The 22294-nt window shown below is 39.4% G+C and overlaps 1 protein-coding gene across 5 annotated transcripts in view; it reads right to left on the minus strand.

Annotated features, from left to right (window-relative positions):
• ARMC8 (armadillo repeat containing 8) overlaps positions 1-22294 on the minus strand; it is a 103461-nt gene that overhangs the window by 18795 nt on the left and 62372 nt on the right. For all 5 annotated transcript variants that reach the window (XR_011251494.1, XM_069564721.1, XM_069564699.1 and 2 more), the window contains 4 exons: positions 7832-7914; positions 7439-7520; positions 2794-2880; positions 442-534 (listed from right to left, as the gene is read on the minus strand). Coding sequence is in view for 4 of the 5 variants with exons in the window: in XM_069564721.1 (XP_069420822.1) it covers positions 442-534; positions 2794-2880; positions 7439-7520; positions 7832-7914 (345 nt within the window). In the remaining variant the exon portion in view is untranslated. The remainder of the gene's footprint in view (positions 1-441; positions 535-2793; positions 2881-7438; positions 7521-7831; positions 7915-22294) is intronic.

Below are 22294 nucleotides of genomic sequence, written 5' to 3' on the forward strand. Positions count from 1 at the left end.
CACTAGAAACTGCTAAGAAATGATTGAGCATGTACACCCTAACTCTCTTACCTTGCACAAGCTGTTCAACCACTCTGCTTAGTTTTCTCATCTGTAAAATACGTATACTCTAGCTTACTTCACAAAGATGTTTTAAAGGAGACACAAAACCACCCTGTAAAGTACGTAGCTCTACACAGATATCAATGAGTTCATGATGAGGAAAACTTTTCCCCCCAAATTCTCCTTTTCTTAATAAATAGGAGAACCAAGGAACACAGTGGCCAAGAAACTTGCTTATATTCAAATCTGAAAGGTGAATGAAATCTTTTAGGTCTTAAGTCTTTAGAAAACTGAGCCAAAAGAATTAAAATTTTTAAAAAAGAAAATTTCAGACATTTCAAATAAAACATTCTTTAGTTTTAACTTCAGTAACTGCTTTCTCCTCTTTGTGAAACATACCATTAAAGCCCAAATTCCATTCACTCGTAAAGCAGGATTTTCACTTTGGGTTAGTCCACAAAGTAGCTCTACAGCTCCTGATTCTAAAATTGGCTGTGATTGGAAAGGAGAAAAAACAGATTTAAAGTCAGGTTTGTAAATGAAGTGTATATAATATACACAGCCTGGCACTCTGCCTATGACTTCTTTCCTCCTCTTACCAATTCCAAGCAACCTTCACAAGGCAGGGAGTGAGGTGGCTACAAAAATCACCTTGAGAAGGGTAAGTGTAGGGACAATGACTCTCACAGATCCGAAAGCCAAAGTAAAGCCTGTCGTCTCCCTGTTCCCTAGTCCTGAAAGACTCAGGAGACACCCTACTTTTGTGTGCGCTCCCTCTTGCCCTCCTGACCTGTCACCTAGTTCCACTCCCTCCCCGCCCTCCTCTGAGACAGCCACTCCCTGCTCTGTTGCAGCATGTGTCCCAGTGCTCTGCACAAACGGTGACTACGACGCAACACGGCTGGTTTAGAACAGAACTAACTTCCTTCCCAACTATTAATCTTACTCATCAATGTGCTGCAGAATTCAGCTTTTGGAATTACTTTCAGGACTACCTATCAGTTATACAAGCAAAATAGTCTTGTACTTTTATAGTCAAGTATAGGTATCAATATTCAGTCAAATATTTTAGGTATTAAATGTGATACATTTTATACCTAAAATAGCATGTGTTAGTCTGACAACTTGCTTTATTTATGATATTTGGCTGAAAATAGGTTTTGATAGTTTCTAAAAAATTCAAACCTTAGAGGACTGATTTACCATCACCAACGAATGCTTGAAAGGTCTATTTTTGAACTGGGTTCTAGAAATGTCTTAAGCAATTCAGACTTGCATACCAAGACAAAGGTCAGTGCCTTTCAAGATGACATTTTTGAAGAAAAATACACTTTACTAGTACAAGCTGTACAGTTAAAAAAAACTTTTTATTTTAAAATAAGTTTAAACTTATAAGGTAGAAAGACCAATTTAAGGAACTTCCATATATTCTTTTCCCACACTCACCAATTTTTAACATGCTGCCATATTTGTTTTATCATTATGTCTCGCATTCTACACACCCATATTCACATTACTTATCCTTTTTCTGAACCATTTAAAAGTAGAATGAAAACATCATGCCACTTTACCCTGAATACCTCAATGAGTATTTCCTAAGAACAAGGATATTCTCTTAGATAACCATAGAACAGTTACCAAATTCAGAAAAACTGACAGTAAAACAGTACTTTTATTGAAACTAGTCCATATTCCAATTGTGTCAACTAGCCCAATAAATGCTTATCCCATTTCCTTCCCTTCCAGTTAGGAATCCAGTTTACTTTTAATACTAAAAAACTAATCATGTTAATGACTCTACACCAGAGCCCACCTACCTTCCTTTCTAGCTACACCCTAAATATTCTGAAGGTAGCTGTTCAGGATGATTGAAAGTGTCACACTGACTGCAACCACATCATCCTCAGCAGAGACAGGCGCTCTGGTGTCCTATCCTGCCTCCCCTTCTTTCAGAACAACTACCAGTCTCTCCCACTTTGTCCCAAGATTTCCGCTTGCTGAATGACAGTCTCTGAACCAACACTTCATTACTAATGTCTTCCTAAACACCAGTCGAAAGCCTGAAGTATTACAGTGCAGAAAAGAACTTCACCAAAATGGGACACTAAATGCACTTAATAACGGATGGTGTCCAAACCTAGCTCATGACTAGGCAGACCAGAGATATTTTAACACTGTAAAACTAATTCTATCAGGTAACCTCTTCCCTTTATTAAAGTTTATTTCCATTTTCTCTATCATAAAAACATTTTATAAAATGCACATAAGGGGGAAAAAAATCCCAAATGTAAACCCTCCCTAAATAAGTACCATTAACATTAACAAGGTTACTTTTCAAAATAAAGCTTAAAAAACAAAATTACTTTTCAGTGCCAGCAGTTATCTCCATGCAATGCCATGTAATCTTGGTTTACAAAATTGGGTCTTAATTTATTCTTTAGTAAATATAATTTGAAAACAGTCTATTACTTGTGTAATTATTTTCTATATTTACAATTTTAGACAGTTCAGATTGACTATAAGCTATAATATCTTTAAAATAAACTGCATATGCCAGGCAGAGAAGGGATAACAGAGAATGACAACTATATTTTAAAATTAATTTAATGCCCCCCAACACCCAACATCCAAACAATTCAGAAGTAGTGTTAAATCCCAAGCCTCAAATTTTAATGTCAACTACAGTGAAAATTATTTAACTAAGCTCTAGACTGGGCAGAAGTCATCTAGGAAGAGAAAATCAACACTAACCTCTTTGCTTGGAGAAAATTCAAGAAGGAGATTACATAGCATGGACGATGCTACTACTAGGATTTCATCTGGTGCATTTTGTAAAACCTATGGAATTAAAAAAAAAGGATACTATTAATAGTTTGCAATCATGCAGGTGAGATCACCAGAATAAATGAGAACAAAAACAATTTATCTTTTAATCTGATTTCTCATCTTGGAGAGAGAGGAAAGATCCACCTGACAGAGTGAGACTTCACCTAGTGCTGTCATTATGACTGACTAGGGCCCTCAGGTCTGTCTTGCTGGACAACTACAGCTCATTGCTACATGGAAAAGGAGACAGACAGGAGTCAGGGATGAGGTGCTCTATGCAAAAAGTCTGAAGACCAGAGAACTGCTCTGAGGCAAGTTAACCCAATTGATTCCACCACATCAGGCATTTATGAAACCACATAACTGCCTGAGGGCCCGAGCCTTTCCATTGCTTCTGGAAGGACCCGTCTGAACAGGAATGTGGATGGATCAAACTACCACATAGGAAGAGCAAGGTGAAGAATTGGTTCTCAGGACTGGAATCACATAGTCCTGGTTCCAACCGTCACTCCTCCACTTATTAGACGTGTGAACTTAAGCACATTTCTTAACCTCTCTGAGACTTCACAACACTTCCTTGATGGGAATATTTAAGATTAAATGTCATCTGCTGAATAAGGGAAGTGGCATAGCATGGAAATAAGAATGCAGAATGCCTGAATGCAAATTTCAGTTCAACTACTTAATAAGTTCATGAATTTCTTGCCTGTAAAATGAGGATAATAACAGAGTCTGCTTAGGGATTTGTATGAAAATTAATATATAAAAAGATTTTAGAGCAGAAACTATCACACAGTAATGGCTACATAAAAATAAGGTTTTAAAAAAGGTAACTCCTTGCCATAATTGCTATCAGGCACAGTATCAGACTCATACAAGTTATACAGCAAACCATCATGGACTCCTGCTGAACTTAAGAGAAGACAACACAGCCTGATGACAAAGGTTAACTGCCGTTAGTTATTATCAGAACCCCTTCCTTCTAGATTCAAAGAGAGAAGGCTTCATAAGCACCACCAGTTATATGCCATATCCACTTCAAAGAAATCCTTTGCACTTGGAATCAGACCAGGATCAGGCTTATGACCCCAAAAGGAATCCTAGGAGTTCTAATTACACAAAATGGAAATGGATCATTAAAAAAAAGAAAAAATTCAGAGAGTTAAATGATTATCTGCTTTCTTCAGCTAAATCAAGTCTGAAGTTCCCATGTTAAGAACAAACAAGAATTACAAAATCAAAGCAATTCTCCTAAAATACTGTGTTTTAAGTCTCCTGTGAATTGTTAGCTGGGTGATAAAGATCAAATCTCATATACTATGGCTGGCCAATCTCTGTGTTTGCCATAATCTACTCTAAGACTCTGTTCACCCTTCCTTTTCCTTGCCATGTCCTTCCTACATCTCTATCCATGCTTTAAAGTCATCTTCTTCCAGAAGCCTTCCTGAAGCCCTTCCAAAAAGAAGTCATTCTATATTCCTGAGTTCACTGCTATTGTCTGTGAGCTCCCTTAGGGCCCGTATTACTGTCCACTATTCAAATTCTTTGTGCAGCCCTGCCAATCTTCTTTCCTACTTACAAACTAAAGCTTTTTGAAAGAATAATCTATAATATCTATAGTTTAATTTATCCAGGCCTAAGTGGTACTGCACAAAGTGGGCACTCAAAGAATGCTTATGAATTAAGAGAAATAATGATTTTCCAAAATTATACTACTTAGAATCACTGAAATAAGTGAATGCCAATCAAGGCTTTAAAAAGTTGCTTTGTTTCTGGTCTATGTGTTCAGGAATTTACAATATGAATTCAGGGTAGTGTATTTTGGGAGGAAGGGACATTCTGTGTCTTGTTAAGAAAAAAAAAAAAACTTTCAAAATGTGTAGTTTTTAAAAAAAGAACCAGTAATAAATAGTTACTACTTGTTTCACAAAGTTGCTTTACTTTTATGATTCATTTTTAAAATATATTATTTGTTTTACAGATATTCATGTGCTTTTACCAGGTTTTATTCTCAAATTAGATACCACTAAATGATAAAACAGAAGACATGCTAGAAAAATTCAAGAAATTCTTGAGAGCATTTACTCAGTACAGTATCAGATATAACACATGAAATTTAGAAGCTGACATCCAACACTGACCAAATAGAATTTCACCAAAATAATAAGCCACAAATGAAAGTTTTAGTTAAAACTGAATGCCTACTCTTCTATAGTTTGCTAAGTTACTTCAGTCGTATCCAACTCTGTGCGACCCCATGGACTGCAGCCACCCAGGTTCCTCCATCCATGGGATTTTCCAGGCAAGAATACTGGAGTGGGTTGCCTTCTCCTGTAACTGCATAGTGATACACCAATTCAACTTACTGCTATGGGGGAAAAACACCATTTAATGAGACATGAAGACAAAGCACAAACCCGACTAAGGGCACACACGCTGTGGACCACAGCACAACTATGACCAGAGCAAGCGGGGGGGGGGGGGGGGGGAGGATGGGTAAACTACAGCCTCGGGGGCTAGGTGGGGGGGCAGTCTGGATTGACGATGACTAAGCAGACAACAGGATGAGACAGGAAATCAAAACCAATGATGAAAGCAGACACACCATCAGAGAACTCCAACAGCAAGGAAAACATACTGAACTGTTCCTTAACAAATACTCGGAAAGAAATCAAGCATGAAACCACAGAGAAATCGTCAAAGAATTTTAAATATCAACTAATTAGCCAATGATGCAAATTATAAAAACTGTGTCAAAAGACCACAAAATGGACTAGTTACCACTTAACAGGCCGCTAAAATGATTCACGGTTAATTTAATTATAAGCTGACTAACAAAGCAGCTAACACGAAATGGGTGGTAACAGAAAAAAGTGATAATACAAGTCCAGTTACAAAGGTGAGTGTTGTACACGTGATTTCATGGGGTAAATAGCAATGCACTCACAAAACCCAAGCTAAACACGCAAGAAAGCTGGAACATGTGCTTTAGAGCTGCACACTCTGTCACCAAAAGCCCTAGGTCGTCATCCCATTTTTAGACTCAGAAAAGTGAGGCAGCCCGTCTTCCCTGGGGCCCTGGGCTTTTAACCTGGTTTCACATGCTAATCAACATTTAAAAACACAGTTTGCTAATCAACATTTAAAAACACAGACAAGAAAAAGGGGGAAAAGAATCAATAGACATGCAAGCAATCTCTGAACTAAGAAAAACCTAAAAGTACCTGAAATAAATCACTCATTTACTTTCAGGCTTTTAATACTATACTTTAAATGTGCAAAAATAGTAATAGTTTGATGGTAATTATACCCACATGTACCCAAGTGCACAAATCCTTTTAGACTGCTCACCCAACCTGTGCCCAGGCAGAACTAGTCAGAAACCACTTCTGATTTATATGACAGAGGGGTACTGAGCGGAGTAATTAGAAAATGGCTCCAGAGAAAATATCTGGAAGTTATTTTGGGAAATAGGAGAGCACTTTAAAAAAATCTTGAATGGACAGAATCAATAAACTAAGATGAAGCTGCTACAAAAAAGGAACAATCTAAGAACAAGGAAGAGTGGCAACAGTAAACTCCCTTTCCTGGGGAAGGCACTGGCCCAACCCTTCCAGTTGGTGCCCACCATGCACCCTCCACTGCAGTCCTGAAGGCGTGCTCAGTCCTCCTTCACACACCACACGTAATGTTTCTGCTCTTCAGGCTGTTCCTCTCTAGGAAATCCTCCTGCCTTCCTTCTGCCTTCAAAGTCACTTTAGAATCTGACAGAAGCCTCCCCCAACTATTCTGACTAACTCTACCACACAGAAGCCTCTACTGTTACCGAGGCTTTAAGCTGAGGGCAAGAGCTCTGTAGTACAAATTTTTGGTAGACTTACTGTGCCTGGAGGCTTTCACAGTAGGTACTAAAAAGCAAAACAAAAAGCCAAAAACTTAGACAAAAAAATGTGCAGATCAAATGCAAAGTATACAGTTGCTTAAAAAAAAGAAAAGAAAAAAGATGGTGAGACCACAGTGACTTGCGGTTCTGTAATGTATGAGGGATAATATTATTAGCAGAAATCTGATGCATATTCTAAATCTCAATTCAGATAATTCTCTGACCTAAACCACCCTTTTTTGTGTGTGTACCCTCAAAGGAAAGACCTTTAGGTCTTAACAAAGAAGTCTTTCTGGAGTGGAGAGGCAGGAAGTAACAACTTTTAAAAAATATTAAGGGAGTGCCAAAAGACTAAGAATAGGTTATATCTGTAAATGGCTGATTCCTTTCTTTTTTAATAAATAAAAATCACAAAGATGACTCTGGATATAAGTCTAAAAAGTAACTGAAGTTTTATTTAATGAAAGAAAGCCAGGTGTGTACTTCCCTTGTCATACATGAGATGCTGACCTCAGAAACACAGTCTGCGTGTTCTAAAGAGGCTTAGAACATCAGATCTGAGGAGATAAATGTTCACAATGCTTTAACATAAAAATCAGACACACTCTTAGATCAGGGAGAGCTGTCAGCTACCTTGCCCACAATGGGTCTGCGGGAATAGGTGTGGACTTGATGTTTTTTTCTTACCTTCATTAAAGGTTTCCACACAGCATGATCCTGGAAACTGGTTCGAAGCTGCTGCACAGATCTAGATAAACTGTGCAAACATCTACAAAGAATAATCAAAATTAGCTTCCCAAGAAGCCAAAACTTTTCCTTTTAAAACACACTGCTGGGCATTGCACAATTACTAATATACATTTCAAGTTTATCTACACACATCGTTAATTCAACTACTTCAGGACTTCATGGGCTTTTCAAGCTAGCTTCTCTGTTAAATAGTGTTACACACTGTACGAATTCACCTGAGAATACGGTCAAGTAACATTTGGATTCTGTGCTTACTCGGTGAAGGTCCGGAAAGGAAAAAGGTTAAACACATGGCAAAGGATTTTTATTCAGGCCATTTAAAGCTCATACCTGACGGCAGCTAACCGCACCTTGACACTAGACTCAGACAAGCCAGTCACAATTCGGTCCATCATATTTTCAGTCTCAATGATCTGGAGAAAAAGGTTAATGCTGCATAAATAACAACACGAAGATGACAAACTTCACCGCTTGTAAATGCAAGTATGTTAATGTCCATTTTACGTTTAATGTTGATTTTAGCAAGAGTTTTGGCCTCTGGAACAATCACTTTGCAGTGGGGGCAGACAGCTGATCAGAAAGGTGTGACTACCCCACCAAGGAACTGCCAGGCGGAATCGTAGGTGTAAAGGGCAAATTATGTTTTCTTTATTTTTAAAGACACTTAAAATAATAATTACATGTGATAAATAGTGTGGTGGTGTTGCATAAATAGTTTTGAGAAAAAGCAAGATATAACTGAACTACCACTGGGCAGCTTCCTGCCAGAGTGAATTTTTTGAAAAAATCATGGTCCACACTCAGTCCTTAAAAAATCTGTGGGTTTCTGACAGAGCCATCCTGTGGCCACTCTCTTACCAAGCAAACTGAAACTAAGATAAATATTTAGAAAAGTAATCTTTACCAACTTTCATTGTAGCATTAAGTCCTGCTGCTTGTAATCATTACAGTCATGAAGCTTTATTATTTTTTAAATTTAAAAAAAAGACAGCCTATGATTTTCCAATGTAGAGGCACAAAATAGTATGTGGAAGAAATTAATTTGTGTGGTCCTATGAAAAAACAGCATAGTAGAAAAAGAGCTAATGTAATCATAACACAAATATTAACAAAAACAACTACTATTTGTTGAGCACTTCTATGTGGCAGGCATTGTGCTAATAAGTATGTTACATTCTGAGAATTAAGCCTTTTGTAGGCATTATTATTCCCCATCAGCACATTAGGAAATTGAGGAGTCTAGATAACTGAGAGTTTGCCTAGCATCACAGAGCTGAGACAGGAATCCAGGCATCAGACTCTGGAGCCCTCATGCGCAGCCACACTTGGCATGCTGCCCTGGTCAGAGAAGGGGTGGGTCTGAGCTCATCAGGTAGCTCCCAGTGCGGGCAACGCAACTGGAGTCATTGCTTTCACCCGGGAGAACACTCGGCTGGGGAAACATGTGCAAAGATCACCTGTGGAGGTTAATAAATTCCCAGGCCAATTAAATCACATTCTCTGCACTGGGACCAGGCACCCATGTGTTTTTAGAAAGCTCCTTAGTTAGAGTCTAGTGCGCAGCAACGTTGAGAGTCACTGACCTAGACTAAAATGAGAGGCGTTAGAAGCCTGACCTCAGAACAGGAGAGGATGGGAAATCTCAGGATGGTCAAGCCAAACGGGAAGAGAAGAAAACAGAATTGAAATGAATGGTGCCTAGGAAAAAGACCATCAACTATTAAGGACAGGCAACCACACTGCAGTCATAGGGCAGGAGGAATGCTCATTTTAAAAAAGAAAAAAAAAGTAATGATTTGCAGGTTCCAAAGTGACTGATGAAAACATACATGTTGATCTATTTCTCTCACCCTAGACCAAACCTCATCTCAGCCTTACCTTTGTGCACATCCGCCTCTGTCCTCACTGTCATCTCCAGCTCCTGAATGCCACCCTTCTCACTGTCTACTGATCAGCCTAACCCTCATATATCTTCTCTTTGACCTGGATGTCATGCTCAGATACTCCACACAGTAGACTCCTTTCCACTGTCCTCCCACCACTCAGTTCTGCTTCAGATCCCAAAATGCTGACTATTTACAATAGCCAGGACACAGAAGCAACCTAGATATTCACAGAAAGATGAATGGATAAAGAAGATATGCTACATATACACAATGGAATATTACTCAGCCATAAAAAGGAACAAATTTGAGTCAGTGGTAGTGAGGTGGATGAGCCTAGAGCCTGTTACACAGAGTGAAGTAAATCAGAAAGACAAAAACAAATACTGTATATTAACACATAAATATGGAATCTAGAAAAATGGTACTGATGAAAACTATTTGCAGGGAAGCAATGGAGATGCAGATGTAGAGAACAGGCTTGCGTACATAGCAAGGAAAGGAATGGGTGGGACGAATGGAAAAAGTAATACTGACATATACACTCTATTATGTGTAAAACAGATTGCTAGTGGGAAGCTGCTGCATAGCACAGGGACCCCAGCCTGGCACTCTGTGATGACTGAGAGGGGTGGAAAGCGGGGAGGAGAGAGAGGCTCAGGAGGGAGGTGACTTATGGATACTTAATGGCTGACTCTTGCTGTTGTATCGGCAGAAACCAACAACACTGTAAAGCAATTTTCCTCCAATTAAAAAAAAAATAAATAAATAACCCTGCTGATATTAGAACAGAAAAACCACCAACCCTGCCTGCCTGGTCCCAGGGCACGCCACCCTGCTCACTGTGGGCCCATGAGCCTCGCACTCTGCTGCAGGAGACACCATTTTTCTCACGATGTTTATCTCCTCCTTCTAGTGCTTCTTATCTCCCTACACCCTCAGTCCCTCTGAGCTCATCTCATTCTCCAAGGACACTGCTTTCTTTCTGGGACACAAGTTGCCTCAACTTCCCTCTTCTCATTAACATGTCTCCATACTTTTCTTCACTCCTGTTGAGGCTGGGTACTTCCAGCTCAAAGCCCTTCTTGCTTCTCCACTCCTCTTCTTGAATCTTTACTCTGTTCTACCCCACTGAGTCCCCTCCCTCCGTCTCCCCCCCCACCTTTCCATTCCCACTTCTATTTAAAAGACATAAGTGCCCAAACTTTAGACTTTTCACCCTTTCCCTTCCTTAAATGGACATGCATCCCAAAGCTCTGTTCATCCTCACTCTACATAAATGAAAAGGCTGTGACTTCGAAATCAGCTCGATATGGATACTTCTTTTTCCTGAATTCTAGCTTCATATTCCTAACTGCCTGCTCAATCCAAACTTAATTTCCATGAAGTCTAACCCCTTATGTCCCACACTGAGTTTATCTTCCCTCCTAAATGTGCTCTTTCTCCATGTCTGTCTGTCACTCTGTTAAAGGTGTTATTATTCTCCCCATCACCCAGGCGCTACATTTGTTAATTCTGATTTCATCTCTTCCTGAACACCCAATCAAGTGATTTTGCACTCTATACCTTTTATTCATTCTCTTACAGATCTCACTCCAATAAACTTGTTTTAGGACCTTATTACTATTTCTTTGGGATTACAGCCTTTCCCAAGTTATCTAATCTTCCGTGCTACAGCAACTGTCAAAGACTGCTTAGCTGACAGGTTCCGTCAATCAAGCACTAGCCACTGTTCTTGAAAAAGGCAAGGCGAAACCATGGGCCTTTGGCACGGGAAGGAAATTAAAAGTTGGGGCAAAAATCTGGGCACTGAATAGCTCGATGCAGAAGTCTGAAAGCTCCTTCTCCATGACTTGGGAAATAATTCCTACTTAAGAATAAGAAGGGATAACTTGGGAGAAACAGTTCCCTGTATTGAGTGTAATCACATTACCAGAAAATAAAGTGTTGAGGGCTGGGGAAGGCGCAGGGGCAGGGACACCTGATTACGCTCCCAGACCTGAGAAATACTATTAGACTGGCTCTGCTGCTTAAGAAACCTGGGCACAGTAAATACAGATGTGTAAGAGGCTCCTGGACAATATTTACTGGCTGCATCCCAGCAAAGATGGAAATCTGCCAAGGCACAGGACAGGTGTAGCAATCATGTAGACATACAGATCCATTCCTGCGTCTGAGCAACTCGCTTGACCTCTCTGGGCCTTCAGGAAAACGAGGGGATACAGCAATAATTATTTTAACTCCAATTCTTTGCAGTCAGGGAAATAAAAATTGTGTAAGTCTGTCTGGGCAAAACTGCCGTGATGTTCAGAAATGACATGGGGAGCCAGGTTGGTTAGAAGAGAATGGAGATAGTGCAGGACAGGGGGACAAAATCAGGGAGCAGGCAAGGAAGGGCAAACAGGACACAGCTCCTATTTACATGCCCGCATTTATCTATTCAGCAAATATCTGTGTACTCCCTGAGTGCTAGGCATGGTTTTAAAACTTGAAGATACAGTGATGGAGGAGAGAGAACCCTTGTTCCCAATAAACTTACAGTGTTGAATAAGCAAGTGCAATCCACTCTTTAAAGAGTGCTATGGCACTTGAATCTACGTCAGTAAGAGCACTTTAGGAATGACACAAGTCATGGGGCTAAGGCAAACAGGGTGAAACAAGAGCAAAAGGTAAGTAGGAAAAACGCCCATTCTCAAGAACAAGAGTTCTCTTATCAACTGGGAGTAGACATTAATTCGAGAAGAAGATGTTCTGGCTCAGACCAGGGAACACTGGAGAACTGTGCTAGTGGTCAGTCACTGAAACATGGAGTGGGGCTTTGAATTTTCTTTCACGTTTCCTGGGGGCTGTGGTGGCTAACACTTCGGGGATAGAGGGGAGCTATAAGGCAGATGGAAAACCTCGCTCCTCATTTAGGATATCAAGTAGCAGAACTATCTGGAAGTATATTCTCTTCAGACTATTGGTCATAGTCTATTAACATGTCTGCAGTAGGAGGCCCAGATTTGTAACTAAATTCATCATAGCGGAACCCTGCTAGGTCCAGAAAGCACACTGCTTAAGTGTCTGATCTACCTTTTCCATTAAGGTATCAGTCAGGGAGCAAGTCGGTAAAAATGATGCAAAGTCAGAATGTGAATGAATCTAGGTTTCAAACCCCAGAGTGCCCTGAGAGGCTACATGAATGAGCAACAGGATCTAACTGCAACTGTAGCCTTGAGCATACTGAGACATCTATGCAGGAATAAAAGGAGCACTAACCAAAATGAGGATTAAAATGTGATTTAGTTCAGTTCAGCTGCTCAGTCGTGTCCGACTCTGCAACCCCATGGACCGTGGCACAACAGGCTTCCCTGTCCATCACCAACTCCCGGAGCTTGCTTAAACACATGTCCATTGAGTCAGTGATGCCATACAACCATCTCAACCTCTGTCATCTTCTTCTCCTCCCACCTTCAATCTTTCCCAGCATCAGGGTCTTTTCCAGTGAGTCAGTTCTTTGCATCAGGTGGCCAAAGTATTGCAGTTTCAACTTCAGTATCAGTCCTTCCAATGAATATTCAGGACTCATTTCCTTTAGGATTGACTGGTTGGATCTCCTTGCTGTCCAAGGGACTCTCAAGAGTCTTCAACATCACAGTTTAAAAGCAACAATTCTTTAGCACTCAGCTTTCTTTATAGTCCAACTCTCACATCCATACATGACTACTGGAAAAACCATAGCTTTCACTAGACGGATCTTTGCTGCCAAAGTAATGTCTCTGCTTTTTAATATGCTATCTAGGTTGGTCATAACTTTCCTTCCAAAGAGTAAGTGTCTTTTAATTTCATGGCTGCAGTCACCATCTGCAGTGATTTTGGAGTCCAAGAAAATAAAGTCTATCACTGTTTCCATTGTTTCCCCATCTATTTGCCATGAAGTGATGGGACCGGATGCCATGATCTTAGCTTTCTGAATGCTGAGTTATAAGCCGGCTTTTTCACTCTCCTCTTTCACTTTCATCAAGAGGCTCTTTAGTTCTTCTTCACTTTCTGCCGTAAGGATGGTGTCATCTGTGTATTTGAGGTTATTGATATTTCTCCCAGCAATCTTGATTCCAGCTTGGGCTTTACCCAGCCTGGCATTTCTCATGATGTACTCTGCATATAAGTTAAATAAGCAGGGTGACAATAAACAGCCTTGACGTACTCCTTTCCCAATTTGGAACCAGTCTGTTGTTCCATGCCTGGGTCTAACTGTTGCTTCTTGGAGATAGGAAAAAGTGTGGAATCAAATCCAGAGGAACAATTTTCAGGTCACCTGGGAAGGAGCTGGCAGTGGCCACTGCCATAGTAGCTCTCTGGCCCACGTGAAGTTCTAACAGAGCACTGGATAGCTTCTCAGATGTGGGGCTGGAAAGCCAAATACAATAAAACACATTCTCCAAGGTGTCTTTCAACGACCCTAGTACTGTGCTGTAGAGTTGATAATGATGGACAGCCAGTCCTAGTCCCTGCAAAGGATCTTTAGGTCTTTCCAGGTATAAGAGCAATGCTAAGTGGGGTCTGAAGTTGTTCCGCCTCGTGGTTCTTGGAGATTCCTCACCATAGCTCAGCAAATATGCCCTGTGGCATAGCCTGTTGAATCTGTTCTAAGAGAGAGATACACAGACATTGCGTCTGGCCAGGAGGAATATTAGTAATGGACTGAATCCTCAGAGTGGAGTCATCTCTCTTTCCCTGCTCTTCAAGGGGACTGGTTTGTACATTTAACTACAGAATTAAAGCATATAAAAAATGCCGTACCCTAAACTGACCACATTTGAGGTCAGTGGGCTAGGTGCTATGTATCCTCTGCTGGTGTCTTCATCACTATGTGCTTTTGGTAAGCTTTTTGTCTCTGACACTGGAGCTCTCGTAGGGGCAGCTGAAGATGTACTGAAATAGCATGTGAGACCCCTGTTTTGGGACAGGAGATCCTTATGGCCTGGGGGAGAGAAGGGGTCAGCCTAGAGGGTCAGGGGGAAAATGTAGAACCCAGGTTATCCTAAGGCAGAGGTGCATGGCATACAAGGGAATATTACCAAGTTAAAGGTGAAAGTGAAAGTCGCTCAGTCGTGTCAGACTCTTTGCAACCCCACATGGCCTTGGCTTAAAAGGGAATTCCCCAGCCCTCCATGAGCTCTAGTGGATCTATAACTTAGTTGTGGCCAAGTCATAAACCACCTCTTTCTCAGAAAACTGAAGAACTGAAGGGTCAGAGAACTAAAAACAAAACAAGACACAGCTACTTTTCCAGCAAGACCCAGGATGAAGCATTTGCCAAGTACTACAAACTTCAGAGTGGACTCTGAACTTGATGAAATCAGATGAAGATGTGGAAATGGAAACCAGGCAGATTCTTAGCAGCGTCACCAAACGTCTTAGACAATTCAAAGCAGGTGGGCTCAGTTATTTATGCTAATATGCACAATGGCCAGATAAACACAAGTTAATTCCAAATGGGCTTCTGTGAAAGGTTCCTAGAAAGAGTTCCAACAGAGGATAACAAAACAGAACTGTCCAGAAAGAGCGAAGACTTGGAATCAAACTTTTAAGTCAGAAGACACTGCCATCTAAGATGATAAAGTATCAAATCCAGAAAGTCTAGTTAAAGCAGCAAGGACTAAGCAGTCAAGCAGACTTTGGCACAAGGAGGTCAGGGAGAAAAAGTAGGTCTGGCAAGGGAAAAGGATCTACAAGAGCCCTGAACCTGTTATGTCAACACTTCAGTCTCACAAGTGTCGGTCTCAGGGCGCACACTTGGGCCTTCCTACTGGGGGCCATTTACATAAGGTCCAGCCCCTCATCTAAGTTATCTTTTTAAAAGATGAGCCCTGTGAACACAAGATCAGATGACAGTGCAGTTGACTGGCTTTGGAAATGAGGTAAAGGCTGGGAGGATGAAAAGGGGTTAAGAGATAACAAAGTAAACACTGGAGTGAGGTAAGCACAGCCAGCTGATCTGGTAGACTGAGTAGCATTTGCAGCGGACTGGAGAGGGATCTATTCCTACAAGTAGAAAATCAAACTTGTCCTAGGTTTTAGGATGTGAGCATACTGATTCTGCCACAGAATACTTAACTAAAGGATATGCTGCCATGCATATCATGGAAATGCTCGAGCACTTAATATTTATAACTCCTGAGTACATCTTCATGCCATTACTCCTTTTTTAAAACAAAGCAAAACAAACAAAATCCCCCAACAGTACATGGCCCTCCATGAATCAAGCAAGGGCAGCTGCAATGCTAGCTCTTAAACAGGTTCAGCTGGAAACCCGACCCTCTTACTGCATTCCCATGGCATTAATGGCAGCAGATACAACTTTTCAAAGAACTAAATGAACTTATGGCTGTTAATTTTTACTTGAATAATGTTCAAATCTACACAGGTTTTGGAAATTAACTCTGTAAAGGTTTTAAAATCTACAGAGGTCTTAGAAATAAATTTCTTTATTGACAATGAGGTCTTCGAAGTTCAGAAAGATTAAGTCACTGATTCAGGTTCTCTAGGCAAATTTGGGGCAGAGCTAACAAGTCAACTCCACCCGATTTTTCCGGCTTCTAGTTTGAGGTCCTTTCTGCTCACTGTGCTTAAGGATGAGATATTTGCTTAGCCTCAGTTATGAGGTTGAGACCTGAGTTTGAAAATTAGGAATGAAGAGAACTTAAAAGTCTTTAGGGTTGTAGGAACTACAGATTACCTATTGACATCCTAGGCCAATGAAGATTAGTATATACTATACAAGGCAAGAGAGGGCATTGTTAATAAGATAGACAAAGATAACAGAAAAGGTCCAATTCACAACACCTACATGAAAGAAAAATGACAAATCATTCAGCCTGGGTTGGGAGTATAAATGCCAAAGGTCAGAGAGGTTGCAAGTCAATGAAGAAAAGTTGAGAGAACACTGTGAAGAAACCAGAAGAGTGAGCTCCACTGACTGTGAAATTCAATTCCCTTATAATCTGCTCTCCATTCTAGAATCAGGACCCAGCTTCAGCAGATACCAACTAAACAGACCAATATTCTACTGTTCTTAGGCTGCAAGCCCTACGTGCTCTGGATGAGACCTGCAGGTTTTCCCCAACGACAGCCTATTCTGTCATATTTTTGCCACTGTCCCATACAAGATTTCCTGACATTTTCCTCTACTGCTGCTGCTGCTGCTAAGTTGCTCCAGTTGTGTCCGACTCTGTGTGACCCCACAGACGACAGCCCACCAGGCTCCACCGTCCCTGGGATGCTCCAGGCAAGAACATTGGAGTGGGTTGCCATTTCCTTCTCTAATGCGTGAAAGTGAAAAGTGAAAGTGAAGTCACTCAGTCGTGTCAGACTCTTAACGACCCCATGGACCACAGCCTACCAGGCTCCTCCATCCATGGGATTTTCCAGGCAAGAGTACTGGAGTGGGTTGCCATTGCCTTCTCCGACATTTTCCTCTAGCAAATATTTAAAGAAGAAAGGGTAATTTTTTACCGGAGACTTTTTTTTTTCCCTCTAAAATATTCACAGTTTCTCTAAAGACAGATTACTGATCAAAACATTATATCCTAGAGTCTCAGCAAACATTTTACAACGCATTTCTTCCCTTCTCTCTGTCTTCCATGGCTCATTTCCACATTCATACCAAACTTCTCTAACCCCACAATCTTGGGAGACAGGGGGTTGGGGGAAATAGTATACGTCCTCTCAGCCAGAGAAACTGAAAACCAAACATCATAAGAGTTGATCTGCAGGGCCTCCTTTTGGTCCTTTCTCTTGAAGGCACTGAACTAAATTAACATCTAAGCTCTCCTGCAGGTCCAAGCCTGGGAGCAGTATCACTGCTTTAGGAGTGGAGGACCAAAGAGGAAGGGTTTCTTAGGGTGGGCCTTCTGTATTTCATTCTTGCTCTTAAGCCTCTTTAAGTGGCATTTTGTAATTTCTACTTCTGGACCTTTTTATCTTCTTAAAATGAAAGTAGCTCAGTCATGTCCGACTCTTTGTGACCCCACAGATTGTAGACCACAAGGCTCCAGTGTCCATGGAATTCTCTGGGCAAGAATACTGGAGTGGGTAGCTGTTCCCTTTTCCAAGGGATCTTCCCAACCCAGGGACTGAACCCAGGTCTCCAATACTGCAGGCAGATTCTTTACCGTCTGAGCCACCAGTGAAGCCCAAGAATACTGGAATGGATAACCTATCCCTTCTCTGGGGAATCTTCCTGACCCAGCAATTGAACCAGGGTCTCCTGCATTGCAGGTGGATTCTTAACAGCTGTGAAACTTCATTTATGGTAAGTGTTTAAAAGAAACACTCAAAAGTTCTAAACTTTTCTACACTGTAGAGAAAAAAATAGGAGAACTCTCTTGGCCCAAACTGTCCTTCTCTTGAAACCAAAAATATAAATACAGCATGTGAGGAATACTTGTAACATCTAAAAACTGATCAACACTTCCTCAGTCAAAAACGTATTTCTCTACACATAAGAGTTCAATTTTATTTATTTATTTTTTAAGAGTTCAATTTTAAAAGTCCAACCACTAGCTTTATGGCACAACAAAACCTAAACAGCTGCTGAGTTACACTTTTGTTTTAGCACATAGACAAAACCATTATAAGTGACTATTCAAACAACAGAACTAGAAACTTCCCCTCCATCTCCTACTGGTTTTCAGGGGTTTGAATGATGTGCTGCCCCAAGAACTATGCAACACAATGGCTCGCTCAGCCCCTGCTCCTCAGCACAAAGCCGTGCACGCAACAGTCTTAAATATCCTACAGGTTGGCTACCTGACTTCTGATGTCCAGACATACACAATTTACTCAATAAATAAAAGCATAGTTATCTATCAAGTACTGTGTTTATGGAGCTTACATTCTAGTTATGAACATTATAGCTTGATAAGAGATTACTACTAAAAGATTTCAAAATGCTGCCTCAAGTTCAAATCTATTCCATAAGGAAGCTGTCTACAAAATAAAATTCTGAGATGACATCATTAACTCTGGATGCTTCCTTTCCAGAATATTAATTTACAGTGTAGTCATATCAAGATAGTGGCCTTAGAAACTAACAGCTTCAATGGATGCAGAAGGAAAACAGATATGGAGATATTTTATTTCTTAATATCTTAGAAGGAAAAGATGAGAATGTTTTTAAGTAAACTTCTTTATAATATATAAATGGACTTCAACTACAGTCTTATTTTAATCATATCTAGGTGGATCACAGCAAAAGTGGCTTTCAATGTAGATGAGACTTTTTACACACACATGAGGCGCTAGAATTACTACACAGCAATTTAGTGTCTCATTCCTTAACTGCTTTAAGTTGTAGGCTACCACAAGCTACATATGAGTCTAGTGCTTTATTCTTGGGAATACAGGACGAAGTATATCATAAATGCCACATGAATAAATGGATGTGATTAATGCATCTCATTATTCACTCTGTACCAAAAGCTATGTGAGAGAAAAAACACATTTCCTGAATCTTATACTTTGCAACCACTTAATACAGATGATTAAGTTTTCTGAATTCATAGCACTTTTTTTTTCAGACTATCACATATCTCCCAGTGAAATTTCTTGCCATTTCATGATTTGGCTCTAGTGGGCATTTAACTTTAGATGAGTAAAGTAATGAAGTGGTTTACAGCAATGGCTTTGGAGTGAGAGAGACTGGAACACAATTTAGGGGCTACCACTTATTGGCTGGATGGTCTTGGTCAAACCACTTGTTTCCTGATCTGTAACAACTGACCTTACAAGGCTGTGTAAGGTTTAAGGGAGATAATGTGCTAATGCATCTTTATCAGCACAGTGCCCAGCACACAGTAAGTGCTCAATAAACGTTAATTCTGCTAAGTTTGGTTTCCCAACAGATTATCTCTTGATGTAAATATCTGAATTACATGATTTTTACATGCCCCATACCACCGTGCTACAGTCTATGGTGTCACAGAGTCAGACACGACTAGGTGACTGAACAACAACACCTAACACAATGCTTCATATGTAGTAAAGGCTAAACAGATATTTACTTAATAATGGAACTGGATGGGATCTTAATTTTTCTCTTTGACAAGGTGAAAAATCTTATTCTGACAACTCTGCTAATCAATACACAGCATCTAAGGTTTCCTACCATAACAAAAAGCTGTAATTACCATCCAATTTGCCTGCTATCTGCCACATGCCAAAATCACTCAAACAAGGGAAACAGCACGTAGGACAGCAGCCAGTGGCAATGTCATACTGTCAACACTTGACACTGCCTCTCTTTCAGGAAGTCAGACAACTGATCTCCAAGTCCCCCCTGCCTCCCCTCTGGTTTTGGTAGGGCCCCATTTCTTTCTACAGTCCAGTATGAAGAGACGAATGAGAAATACAGTTTTTCATCAGACTGGTTTATGGGTGTTTCTATTTAGCTATGCAGTTTTAGCACAGGGCGGGAAAAGTTTTTCTGCAAAGGGCCAAACAGTAAACTTTTAGGCTTTCTGGGCCATGTGATTGTGCAAAATAGCCACAGGCAATGCATAAACAAGTCAACATGGCTATATTCCAATAAAATTCGATAGATATTTCATCAATTATACCTCAATAAAGCTGAAAAAAGATACAGAGGAAGAAAAACTTTATGGACACAAATTAGAATTTAATTTACTTTTCATGTCAGGAAATATTACTCTTCTTTTGGTTTTCTTCTTCCAACCATTTAAAAATGCAAAAACCATTTTTAGCTCACAGGCTACAGAATTATTACACAGGTGACAAGTACCCACAGGATACAGTTTGCCAACTCCTGTGCTAGCATCAGTACAGGGAAGTGTGTAGTGCTGATTCTGGTTCTTCATCACAAACTCAATCTTCTCAAGGTCTACTTCTCTACAAATATTTCATCATCCCAAACAACTCATTCATTTCTAGATAGAACATTCTTGAAAATCCAACCAAATCACTAATTTTAGCTCTACACAGACCATAATATAATATGGTCTTTAATATATACCATATTTTAGCCAATTTCTTGGTTTATTAGACATCTGTCTTAATTATATTATAAACAACTAATGAAACAACCAGTTTGTACTTCTTATTGAAAAAAAGAACAAGAACTTTAATTCAATGATTTATGCCACTACAATACCACAAAAACAGTATAACTCTCAATTTTATGTCTCCATTTAATGAAACTCTAAACTATAAGTTCATTATTGTATAAATACCTCTATTCTGTATATAGCATTATCGCTCCCAGGTTTGCTTCTTTCAGTATGTTGAAGGCCAAGGGTCTTAATACTGTGGGCAAGTGGCAAAACCTGGTCCTGTCATGGTGAACTCTTTAAAAATACTTACCATCATGAATCAATGCTGCAGAGTTCATTTAAAATTCTTTAGCAGATTAGCTTTCAGATGATAACTAACAATTTAACCACAGATTAAATCAAGTAATTCTGAATTATGAATGATTTGTTGTTATTCAGTAGCAGAACCAAGTCCTGAAGGGTGCTATTTCTGTGGTACCGTCGAAAACCTTCAAAATGTTCAAGGCATTTGTTTCAACATGTAGACTAAGGCTTAGAAAGAATTCTCTGCATCTGCCTGATTTCATGGCAGAGACAAATACATAATTTTGACAGTATACCTTTTAGATAACCATTTAGAATTAATGAACTTCACAAAATATTTAAAAATATAAATTCATGGTACAATTATACTGTTACACAGAAGACCAATAATAAAATAAAATAAAGCTACAACAAATGATTTAAAAAGATCAAAGTGAAGCACTTATTAAATTTTTGAGATATTAAAAAGATAGTAAGAAAAGCTGGCCTAAATTTACAAATGTATTTTAAAATCATATAACTTCAAAAACACAGAAGATTTACATTTGTTCAAAATTTGAACATGTGCATTTGGGATTTGGTTTCAGAAGAATGATGATTCTTTGGAGAAATGACATCTATGGCAATCATAGACAGTAATAATTAATACTTAGATAAAGTTAGATAGAATTTGGCCTCCTTACTTTGCTCAAGACATCTACTACCTATGCTTTTAACCAATTATTGATTTAGATTGTAAATTCTATTTCATTCCAAGAAAAACAAAAGTGTTTTTGTGCTTCAGAGGGCATGATATAGCAACAAAAAAGTTTTGAAGATGAGTATTTTAAATATAGTTTAAAATATAAGAGTAGGAAGACAACTTATTAATAAAAGATAAACTAAGGAAAGACCTATGTTTCTGAATTATAAATATTCTTTTTACTAAAACAAATAACTAGTAGTCTTGGAAATTTATAGCACAAAAGGAGTCTTCACTATAAACCTTTTTATTTATGCCCCAATATCATTCAATTTTTTTTCCTAATACACTTAAAAATATATTTTTCTTTAATCTTCCAATAAAAATATTCATGGAAGGTATTCTAACAAATGCTTCCATTGATTGAGCACCTACACACACCATGCTAGATATTTCAAATACATTGTATCTCAAACTAAAATGTCCCTGAAGATAAAACTTCCTCTGATAGGAAAAAGAGGGTGTAAGACAAAGTCTCAATCTTCTTTTTGCTTTCCTTTCCTCATTTTTCTCTGCCTATACTTCTCAAAAACACTGTCCAAGAAAAAAGATTGTTCAGTTTAAAAAGAAAATATATCTCATTCTTGGCTACCTTCTTCACATGTGTTATGTAAAAACCACTGTGACTAGTCTTTTTCCCCTTAACAAAGAACAGAAACTTAAGATTTCATGTTTTTGATTCCTGAAGATAGAACGGGCATTTAGAAAACATCAAAATATTAAATTATTTATTTCCAAGCTGATTCAAGGATAGGTCCACTGATATCACCAAGTCCACTTTAATTGGTTCCAAGTAATTCTTTGAGCCCCT

Source organism: Ovis canadensis, chromosome 1 (genome assembly GCF_042477335.2).
Source record: "Ovis canadensis isolate MfBH-ARS-UI-01 breed Bighorn chromosome 1, ARS-UI_OviCan_v2, whole genome shotgun sequence".
Lineage (NCBI taxonomy): Eukaryota > Metazoa > Chordata > Mammalia > Artiodactyla > Bovidae > Ovis > Ovis canadensis.